The sequence below is a fragment of the Condylura cristata genome, unplaced genomic scaffold, assembly GCF_000260355.1.
Source record: "Condylura cristata isolate star-nosed mole 26May11 unplaced genomic scaffold, ConCri1.0 scaffold00026, whole genome shotgun sequence".
In the NCBI taxonomy this organism is placed as follows: Eukaryota; Metazoa; Chordata; class Mammalia; order Eulipotyphla; family Talpidae; genus Condylura; species Condylura cristata.
Genome location: NW_004567127.1, coordinates 2949869 through 2960747, shown reverse-complemented (window position 1 = coordinate 2960747; position 10879 = coordinate 2949869). Strand labels below are relative to the sequence as shown.

The window sequence follows — 10879 nt, the reverse complement described above, 5'->3', positions numbered from 1 at the left end:
GTCTTCATGCAGAGAGCTTGACACAGAGTAGACGTTAAATAGAGTGCTCAACGCAAACTGGGTGAATGAGTGAAGCTGGCCCCACGTGAGGACCTCTCTGAAAATCAGGTTGCGAACTGAATATCGTAAGCAGAAAACTTTGTGAAATGTCATCTTTCTGGCTGGGATTCCCTGAGAGGATAGCTGGATAGCCTGGACCCTTTAGCTTGCTCAGTGCAAATCAGCACAGCGGATCTCTGAAATCTTCAGAGTAATGAGTAAAGCAAACTTTTGGCTTCAACCAAACAGTTCTGGCACCAACCCTCAATGCTCCCACTATTGACAAAGTATTTCACAGGAGAGGGTATTAATTCATAAGCTGCAAAAAGTTTCTCCATCTCCAGTTTCAGTAAATGACTAGGTTTGAATTAAAATACTTTTCATTTTCCTCAAAATGTACATACGATATTGGGTTTTAAAGTGTCTTTCATTCTGAAACCATCACTAATTTGTCTAAAAATTCTGGGTATTTTGAGCTACCTGGGGATACAGGGAATTAAGTCTCAGCACTATGAAGCTAATGGCAGCCACTGCTGCACGTGTTCGAATCCTGGCCAGGGTGTGACCTCCAGGGTGCAGCAGAACTTTCCTGTCTCCCTGCTGCTCCCCTCAGCAGTAGATTTTAGTCAGTCTGCAAAAAATCCTGGGTTTTTTCAAAGCTCAAATTCTACTCCTAATTACAACAATCCCAACCTAATCTTACCCTGAGCATCTTGGTGAATTTTCAGAAGCTTTTAGATCACTTGCTTCCCAGGTGCTTGACTACTTCCAGCATGGGCACTTCAAGATAGAAAATAAGATCGGCAACTTTTTAAACCTTCCATTCTGGGTAATAGATGCCAGCAAGCAGGTGTTTAAATTACATTTATATTCCCCTGTCACAGAACACCATATGAAAAACAATAAATCTTTGTGAATTTAGGTGCCATTCATTTAAAGTGAATGAAAATTCTATTATGCAACCATTTTGTACTATCTTTAAAAATAAAGAGCTTAAGGGGCCCTCCCTGGTGGCGCAACGGGTTAGGGCACAGCACTGCAAGCTGGCCTCAGCCGCTGCAGTGGGAGTTCAAGCCCCAGCCCTAGAGGTGCCCACATGGCGCGGCAGACCTCTCCTGGCCCATCTGCTGCTCCCCTCAGCAGTGTACTTTGTCGATCTGCCTGTTCTGCTCCCCACTCTGTCTGGTGCATCCTCTCACCACCCCTGCACCTCTGGCCTGTACCCCAGTTCTATGTGCATCAATAAATAAATCTTTAAAAATAAATAAATAAGGAGCTTAAGAATAAATATGTGTCGAGATTTCATATTAGGCCGGGAACTATCTTAGGCACTGAGGATGCAAAGACAGTCTCTCTTAAAGGAACAGGAGCAAGGAGGAACCCCCTGAACCTGGAGAGGAGTCCTTCTGGTGAACAGTCTTTGGTGTTATCAATGTGCCAATCACAATGAATTTCCACTATTTCTCTAAGGAGAATAGAGCACATTCTTGACAATTATTTATCCAGTTTGTGTCAGAATAAATGTTTTCGCTTTCTTCGTTACAGATAAAAAGATAGGCCATAATTCAGATACAACAGATTTGGATTGTTTGAATTAATCCAAAGTGCAGAACATTTGTGCTTCCTACTCTTAAATGATTTTTGAAATGACTATTCCTGTTAAAGTGAAGACATGGAGATTGCTAATGTGAAGTTGGCTGCGGGCTTTGATGATTACGTGTGACCCAGAGCACCGGCAGCTCTGGTGATACAGGTCAGTGTGCCCAGCGGAACGCCCCCTGGGGAACCGTCTGGACAGGGCTGAGAGCCAACTCAGGGCTGATGGCTGCCTCGCAGCCACGTGGAAGCCACAGGCCACTGCTTTACAATTCTAGTCTTGCACGAGGAGAGAGTCCTTCCCGCCCCATCTCTCAGAGTTACCGGGAAGCTCCGGTGTGATAATACGTGAAGACACTTACAGAACAGCCCTAGACCCTGGACTTGCCCGTTAGGAGGCGTTTGGGACAGGACTCGGACTCACCCTCCCAGGCTGTGGCAGTCCAGCAGAGGGCACGTGGACATTTCCTCTTGAACACACCACGTCCGTCCAGCTCAGAGGCCCATCGGCTGCTTGGGTGGATCTCTGCTGGATATCCCGGGCCTCACGGTGAGGCAGAGACCCGGTGGAAGAAGTTTGTGCTAATTGCATGGAACTGAAGATCGAATTCCCAGCTCAGTCATGTGCTACCTGAAGCCTTGATTAAGTACTTAACCTTTTAGAAACTGGTTTTCATGTCTGCAAAGTAATGATAAAAATAGTCTATCTCACAGACGTGGGAGGACTGGGTAAGATAGTGACTTAGCAGGCCCTCTCTGGTGGTGCAGCGGGTTAAAGCTCAGCACTAAGAAGCTAAAGCCACTTCTGCATGAGTTCGATCCCCGCCTGCCCAGAGGTGACCCACATGGCGCGGCAGACCTCTCCTGTCTTACCCACTGCTCCCCTCAGCAGTGTACCTCATCAGCCTGCCTGTTCTGCTCCCCACTCTCTCTCTGATGAATCCTCTCACCGCCCCCTGCACCTCTGGCTTGTACCCCAGTTCTGTATGCATAAATAAATAAATCTTTTAAAAAAAAAAAAAAGATACTCACGTAGCACAACCGGGCAGAGTCTGCCCGCGGATAGCTGAGGTTGGCTTCAGGCTCCCGCAGTTCCTGCAGCTAGAGGAAATTCCCTGCCAGGTCATATTTGATCTCGATTCCTGGTTCCCTCTCTGTGAGCTGTTTGATCCTGGATAATTCACTCAATCTCTCTGGAGCTCAGTTACTAGTCATGAAATGAGGCTGGTAACGTTTTGTCCGTGGGGTTTATCTAACAATGACACAAACCATGCAGAGGAGCGCTGTGCTCCCTGGAGAGCCTCGTACAAATCCTCAGGCTGCTATTTGCCCTTTCATACGAATGAGAACGCAGAAAACAATTGCAAAGATTTTATTTAGCGGCTTTTTGTGCTTGGCACTTAGAAACAAAGTTCCGTGCATAAGGGCAAACTTTAATACACCTTTCCTTCATACATATTTTACATACCCTTTTTATTGCCCCCTTTTTTAATATTCATAATATTGGATTCCCCACTAGGCACATAAATATACTTATCTACAACACCTCAAAACCAAAAATCTTAATAATATCTGTATTATTTTACTTGGTATTATTTGCATTTCCACACCACTTAAAAAGTTTAGCTTATACCAAACTTCACTTGTTTTCTTATCATGAAAGGATTTGAAAGGGAGGGGAAAGATGAAGGGGAAAAACCCAAAACTTCAAATGCAATGAACTATTTGATACAAACAGGGCTTTAGGGCAGGGGGAGGGGCAGAGGGCCCACTAGCGGCGCTCCAGGACAGTGCTCCTGCCCGGCGGCCACGGAGCGGGAGCCCTGGGCAGGGTCTGGACCTGCCTGCAGAAGGCCAGGCCTGAAAGCGGCGCCTCTGCCCCTGGCGTCATCTGCTGGGGTACAAGCTCTTCCTGGGCACACGCTCTCTACTGTCGGCGCCCTGCCTGGGGCACCCTTCCTGGGGGCTGAGCTGCTTCTGGATCCCGTGGCCAGGGGCGTGCGTGGATCCGCTTCCCCACCCCGGGGCCTCCTGGTGAAGCCCCGACCTTGCAAGGTGCCCCAGAGAGATTCGATCTCAGTGACGCAGCGATTCTTTCCATGACCTGTCGGTGGGCAACCCCAGCCCGATTTCCTTAGTGAGTCGAACTCTCGTCATCGCTCCCTGTCTCAGAGATGCTCTCGCTCCGCGCGCGCGCTCTCTCTCCCTCTCTCTCCCTCTCTCTCTCTCTCTCTCTCTCTCTCTCTCCCGCTCTCACTCTCCACGTCAGCTGCTCCTACGCCTTCTTAGCACAGGTGTCACTTAGAACATCGGTGATGGCACTGAGGGGAAAAAAAAAAAAGCTAAAGTTCAAACACAACCTTCTCCAGGAAACCGAGTCAGCCGCAAAGCTGATGTCGCTCCACTCTTGGTGACCGGGAGGGCTGCGGGCGACGCGGTCCAGTCCAGGAACCAGGTAAGCTGCGGGGGAGGGCTGGCAGCTGCTGCCGGCTAGTCCATCCTGTGTGGGACACAGACTCCGGGGAGGCACCATCCCGGGCCCCCTGCAGAGTTCGCCGTCTCCGGCAGGGGTGATGCGTGTCTGCGCGTGAGTGTGGACATGAGCACACGGAGTCCACGGATGCCCGCGGAGTCTGCACGCGGGAGGCCACTTCCCGTGGCTGCTGCACGCCAGCGTCTCCCTTAACGGAGCTATAAAGTGATTATCAGTTTCTTCGGAGGCCACTGGGGAGTCGGTGCCGGTTTATAAAGCAAGGTCCGGGCAGGCGGAGAGCGAAGGGCCGCTGGCGGGCCAGGGCGCCGCGCGCGCGCGTCCTTCGCGGGCTCAATGTCTCTGGTTCCGGGGTCTGGGCTTTGTCCTGCAGACAAGAAAGGCGCGCCCGCAGTTCCTGTGTTCCCAAGGTGGTGGGCTGTCGGGGTGGGGGCTGCCCGTGGCCACCCGGCCGCGGCTGGGGCGCCGCGGGGCGGCCTACACCATGTGCACGGACATCTGCGGCGAGGAGCCCGGGACGGCGCCGTACTGCCGGCCGTCGCAGGCGTTGGCGGCCTGCTGGCTGTTGGCCGCGGGGCTGATCATGTGCATGCCGTGCTCCATCCCCGCGGGCAGGTACGGCCGCTCCCCGAAGGCCCCGTTGGACGGAGACGAGCAGAGTAAAGTGCTTTGGGAGGCGCTCAGTTTTTCCGGGCTAGCGGCTAGCCGCGGAGAAGTGGGGAAATTGTATCCGTACAGGTTGTAAGGGTTGTGGAGCGAGAAGGCGTTGTAGGAGCTCTGCTGCACGTGGCCGCCCCCAAACACGTGTGGCGAGGACGAGCCCGACGCGGCGTTGCCCGCCTGCATGACGTACTGGAACTGCGAGGCGGGGAAGGACCCCAGCTGACCGCCGTAAGCCTCCATCTTGCTGTTGCTGGGCAACGAGGGCGGCGTCGGGATTCCTGAGATCAGGGATGGAGTCCTCTGAGGCATGAAGGTTTCCGAGGGCTGAGTGGCCGAGGCCGCGCCGCTCTGCAGCCGGTTGTAGCCACTGTCACTCAGCCCCGGGTAGCTCTGCAGGGCGGCCATGTTGCTGCGGGCGCACGGTGGGTACTCGGAGAGGTTCAGGTTGCACAGCTGGCTCTCTCGGCAGCCCACGTTGAAAGTGTTGGGGGCCAGATGGAAGGTTGGCGGAGAGCAGGATGGAGACAGCAGGTGAGAAGAGGCTGAAGGGGACGGAGTCCCGGTGCTGGAGGTGGTGGGGGAAGTGCCAGTGCTGCCCCCTGAAAAACAGACCACGGAAACCACTGAGGCAGAAGCCACGAGAGGGGCTTCGGGTCCAGCCAGACGCGAGACGCGCAGGAGGGACCCTCAGGCCCCCCGGGTCCGTCACCAGGGCTGAGTGGCTCAGAACCACTGCTTTCTCTTAACCCAGCAGAAATGCTAAGTGACACCCCTGTCCCTTCAGACTGACACGACAGACACGGAGACACGAGGTAGACAGACACTCGCGCTATCGCGTTGCACGAGGAAGGCGACTAAAGAACTCTCTGTGAAAGCCCTGCTAAACCTTGCTTTTCCATAAGTAAGTACTCCCTTGGCCACTCTGACCATCAGATTCACTTTCCAGTAAGTCCTCTGGAAATCAGGTTCAAATCAACTTTCACCATTCTCAGTGAACAAGACGGAATGGTATTTTAGCCAGGGGCCCATTGTTACTTTGCCATCGTTTGTCCTCCAAAAATACAGGGCAGCAGAGCAGGACCTGGATTTCAGAGGAAATGCGGGGCTGGGCAGGCTGCAAGGTCAAGGTTAACGCCTAGGAGGGCTGAGCAGAGTGGCCCAGGTAGGAAGCTGTGCGGATGGGAGAGCGTCCTGGCACGTGAAAGACATATGAGCGCCATTTTGAGAACTAAGTTAGAGTCAGCAGGGCTAATCTGGAAATAAATCATCATGACCAGGCAGCTCTGTCCCTGCCCTTTGGAACACCGGCCCCATCTCAGAGACTGCGATAAAAATCATGACGGCAGTCATAGAGGCTTATACGGCCAAGAGCCCAAGAGGCCATGCTGTCAGGATGTCAGGGTTCTACTTAGCACTGCCACACTACACCCCAGTAACTCTGGCATGTGGCTCAGCCACTTTGGTTCCATTTTCTGTATTCAGAGATGGGAAACTGCTTTTAGGTCAGTCATCTCAAGCTGGAATCAAAAACTGCCCCCGGTTCCGTTTCCACAGTATAGGAAAGCCCCCCCCCCCAGCTGACCTTCACATGCGGGTAGCGTCGCGCATCAAAGACACAAACCCCAAAGTGCCCTGAGTGGGGAGTCTTAAACCCGAATGTCCATGAGACTTTAGAACCCAGAGGGCCGCACCTCCAGTGTTTGGTTCTGATTCTGGGAGAGTTCTGGTAGGATCAGAACGTGCTTGTCTGGTAAGTCCCTGTGCGATGATCCCTGAATCTGCCCTTGGAAGGGGCGCCCGGGTATCAGGTGCCTCTCGGAACTGGACCGCTGGCTAAGGCACCCCCAGGGGACAGTTCCATCTAGCCTACGTCCAGTCTGCTCCCACACAGCTTTAGAATGCTGAAGGGGGGCTAGGGCTAGCCCCAGGGCTAGGAAGCAGTGGCAGGTCCCTGTGTCCTGTCTCTGCCATTAGAAGTCACGGTGATAACTGGGGCTGCCGGACGTCCCATTTAAATTCCAGAAGCCCCGGCCACTTCGTCTTCTTTAGGGAGTCTGCCATGTAGAATTCCTCCTTCAGGGCAAGGTTGGGACTCGCCCAGAAATGCTGAGCACTATTATTCACCTTGGGACACAGTGTCTGCCACAGCTCCTGTTGGGGGTCTTCGGGGCTGCAAGGAATGGGCAAAGGGATTTTAAATGGAAAGGAGCAGAGACAGGTGCTCCAGTGAGGAGAACGTGAAGGGAACCAGCGGCATTCCAGCCACATCGGGAGACAAGAGCCACCCTCGGCGTGAAGGGCGAAGGCCCAGGTGGGCACACAGGCGACAGACACCTCCAAGAGGAGCCGTCATCAAGTTTTAACTGGGGCTGGGGGCAGCCTCGGCCTATACCACAGTCGTGGTCATGAGCTGGGGGCGGAAATACAAATTTCGCTCCTGCTGATAATGTCTTCAGGGTTACATTTTGACAGAGTTAAATTCATCCAAGTAATATCAGCTCTTCCTCAGTGAAAAGAATTTCCCCAAAGAAATTCCAAGGAAGAAGCGGAATTAGATACAAATAACTGCTGATTTTAGAGTCATTTCAGGAAATATGATCCCGTTCCTGCCTAAGGCTCCTTTAAGAGAAGAAAGATAAATGTTTGTTCCACAAATTGGGAAAAGGCCACTATTGTAAATACCCCTGGGGGAAGCAAGTGAGCAGCTGGCCGGGCAGAGGAGCCCCAAGCCCCATTGCTGGCCAGTGTCACTGTCGAGGTCGTGACCACGGGCGAGGCAGGCTACCGACTAATTCTCATCTGCGAAATCAGAGCTCAAGCTGACGCGCTTCAGTTTCTGAGGAATTAGAGCTGCCTGAGCATTGCATTTATGTTCTGGCAGTAGCCAGAGCTTCCCAGGGAATCACCTTAACGCAATGGGAGCGTTCTAGAAGGGAAAGCCAGAACGATGAGGAAGACCATATCCGCTTCCTTTTTGAACCCCTGAGGCGTCTGCCTTGCGCCTTCTGGGAAGCAAGCGCTTGGCGCGGCTGCGTGCAAGTTGTCTCTCTTCTTCCCCCAAGGCCACGAGCTTCGGCAAAGGGGGCTGTGGCATAAATGGCAAAGCCGACTCCAGCTGTAGACGGCTGCTTTGTGGGCTACGTATCTGCTCGCCCCTCGTTGGGAGTCAGTCCCGGCTCCCCGGGACCTGGCGTTCATGTGGCCCCCCAAGACTGTGGCCAGAGCTCTGCAGGGCCCTGTTACAGGTATGCCTCACGGGCACTGCCCAGCCCCGCAGCAGGTGATGCCGGAGGGGGCGGATGGCTTCATACGACGCTCAAGGGGTTTCTCGGATGGCTCAAGATGGGGCGAATGGTGCTGACTTAAGGCCTCAACTGGTTTCACTACTAAAAAAGAAGACGGGAACTATTAAGCAGTAACAGGGATTTCTGCAAAGCAGATGAGGGGCATATGGTAAGAAGTTTGTAGTCAGCTTGCTTTGGCTTTTCAGTGGCACTCACTGAAAGCAAGACTTGGTGGCCTGCTGAGTTGGGGGGGGCAGGAGGATGGAGCCCCCACATGACTGCGTATTTGAAGGGGGAGAGCACGTCTACCCAAGAGAAGTTCACTTTGCTTCCACTCACTTTGAAGAAATGCTCTTTACATGCCTAACACAGACCCTCGCTGCTTTTCAAAGTCCACATAGAAAAGAGACTGTGGTGTTCATTTTGCAGAGAAGCAAATGGAGATACAGGAATTCCTGACCCATTGTGATCTAACAGCTTGTCAACCGTTAAACAAGATTGGGAGTGCCGGCCATGTGCGAAAGAGGCAGTTTACCCGCCCTGCCACTTCAGCGCTGGCTGACGAGACAGACACCTCTTCTCGAGCGAGCGGAGGCCAGGCCACCCCGGTAGAGAAGGGCCAGGGCCACAGCCCTCACCTGCATAGCTCCCCTGTACCTGCAGATCTGGAATGTGCTAACAGACTTGATTTAAACTTTACTTAATGGATGAGCATGGTCCCAGAGGCAGACAAGCCTGGGTCTGATCCTAATTATCTTACTGGCTGTAGGACACTGACTGGGTAGCTGCTCAGATTCCTGGATCATATCAATGGAGATATGAGTATCTACCTTGAGGGGATGCTTTGAGAAATAAGTCAAATAACACATATCACAAAGCACACACGGACACGAACTATCTTTTTTCTCTTTTGATGAGTGAAGGAGTAAAAGAAGGAAAAAGGCAGTGGGTTGTACTCGGAACGATCCTCAGGTCTGGCCTCTGTCTGCAGAGGGGAGCCTTGGCCTCCCGCACACTGGTGAGTGTTAAGTCCGAGCCATAAGTTCGTGTGGGGCAGCTGGCAGAGCTTCCAGGGCCCTGGGCGGGCATACCCCAGGAGCTCATGCCCAAAGGCTAACTCAACTCCTTTTTGGGCGCTTCGGGCCCACCCCGCCTCAGAAGATGGGTTGCTCCCCAGCCCCCAATCTTGCCTCAAATGGGGAAAAACAGAACAAAACACAAAGGGAGGCTGGCATGTTCCCCCACTCCTCAGAGGCCTGCCTTCCCTTCCCAGAGGTCATTACCACGCAGTGCCCTGAGAGCTAAGGCCCCACCTCCAGGACCACCTCTCACGCTGCCTCGCTCACTCACTCAAATTCCTACCTGACATCCACTCGCTCCAATCGTCATGGTTAACAGCCAAAAGAACCCCACAGAACACATGCTCAGCAGTGACCCCACTGAGGACAGTCGCCTTGCTGTCCCCGAGCTCCATGGAGCCGGCAGATGGTGACGGGAAGATCCCAGACACCCAGTCTGCTAGCTTTCTGCCTTGACATCATCACTTCCAGATTGGAAGATGGAGGGTTTCATGGGCACTTTCCTTTGGGGTTTATTTATTTCATTGTGCTTTTTCCCTTCACGAAATTGGAAAACAGTAAAACAAAACCCCATCTGTGTTAGTAAAGAATACATTTCTGGGCTCTTCCTGGTGGTGCGTTGGGTTAAAGCACTGCATTATGAAGCTCTCTGAAGCCACTGCAGCATGAGTTCAAGCCCTGGCCAGGGAGATGACCCACGTGGCACGGCAGACCTCTCCTGACCCCACTCACTGCTCCCCTCAGCAGTGTACATTGTGAGTCTGCTTGTTCTGCTCCCCACTCTGTCTCTGGTGAATCCTCTCACTGCCTCTGCACTTCTGGCCTGTACCCCAGTTCTGTAAGCATAAATAAATAAATCTTAAAAAAAAAAAAAAAGAATACATTTCCATGTAATCACTCAGTGACTCAGTGGCATCTGCCTGAGGAGAGAACACTGCGAGCCCTCAGAGTCCTCGAGGCTTTCTGGCCGGCCAAGATGGAATGTGGTAGCCTCAGCCCTGGGGCGAATTCAGGTGAGAAGAGGAAGCTTGGGGTGATAGGAAGCAGGGAGGTCAGACTTGCAGGTGGTTTGAAAACCTGTTCCCAGCTGGGTGTGGTAGTGGGTGAGTGTGGCAGGGAGGGAAACATCTTGGGTCAAGAGTGGACCCAGGTGTCCACCCCCAGGAGAGGGCGCCAGGACTCATGTTTGGTCACTTTGAGCATAAAGGGCTTTGGGAACAAAATAGAAAATGTCATCAATAACTGTTTTAGTCCCTCCCTGGTGGCACAGGGGTTGAGTTTCAGCAATGTGAAGCTGTCCCCAGCCACTGCGGCACAAATTGGATCCCCCGCCAGGGAGGTGATCCCCAGAGCACAGCAGATCTCCCCTGTCTCCCTGCTGCTCACCTCAGCAGTAGATTTCAGTAGATCTGCCTGTTCTGCTCCCCACTCTGTCTCTGGTGAGTCTTCTCACCCACTGCCCCTCTGACCTGTCCCCCAATTCTTATATGCATAAATAAATCTTAAAAAAAAAAAGCAGGCTAATAAACCCCTACATTCTTCTCCAGATGAGAAAACAACTGAACACCCTACTCAATATGATTTTCAAAATAGGATTTAGGTTTGTGCAAAAATGTGGCTAATTCTCCTATGCGCTTTCCTTGAGGTTTTATTAAAATAGGAGTCTTAACAGATGAGAAGCTCAAACAACAGCAAGGGAACGTTAAAAAAGCATCCCACCCACATCC

The 10879-nt window shown here is 52.5% G+C and overlaps 1 protein-coding gene across 1 annotated transcript in view; it reads right to left on the bottom strand.

Annotated features, from left to right (window-relative positions):
- Positions 1–3020: 3020 nt before the first annotated feature.
- TBX15 (T-box 15) overlaps positions 3021–10879 on the bottom strand; it is a 42464-nt gene continuing 34605 nt past the window's right edge. The window contains exon 7 of the mRNA XM_012729988.1: positions 3021–5388. Within this exon, the coding sequence (XP_012585442.1) occupies positions 4604–5388 (785 nt within the window). The 3' untranslated portion in view covers positions 3021–4603. The remainder of the gene's footprint in view (positions 5389–10879) is intronic.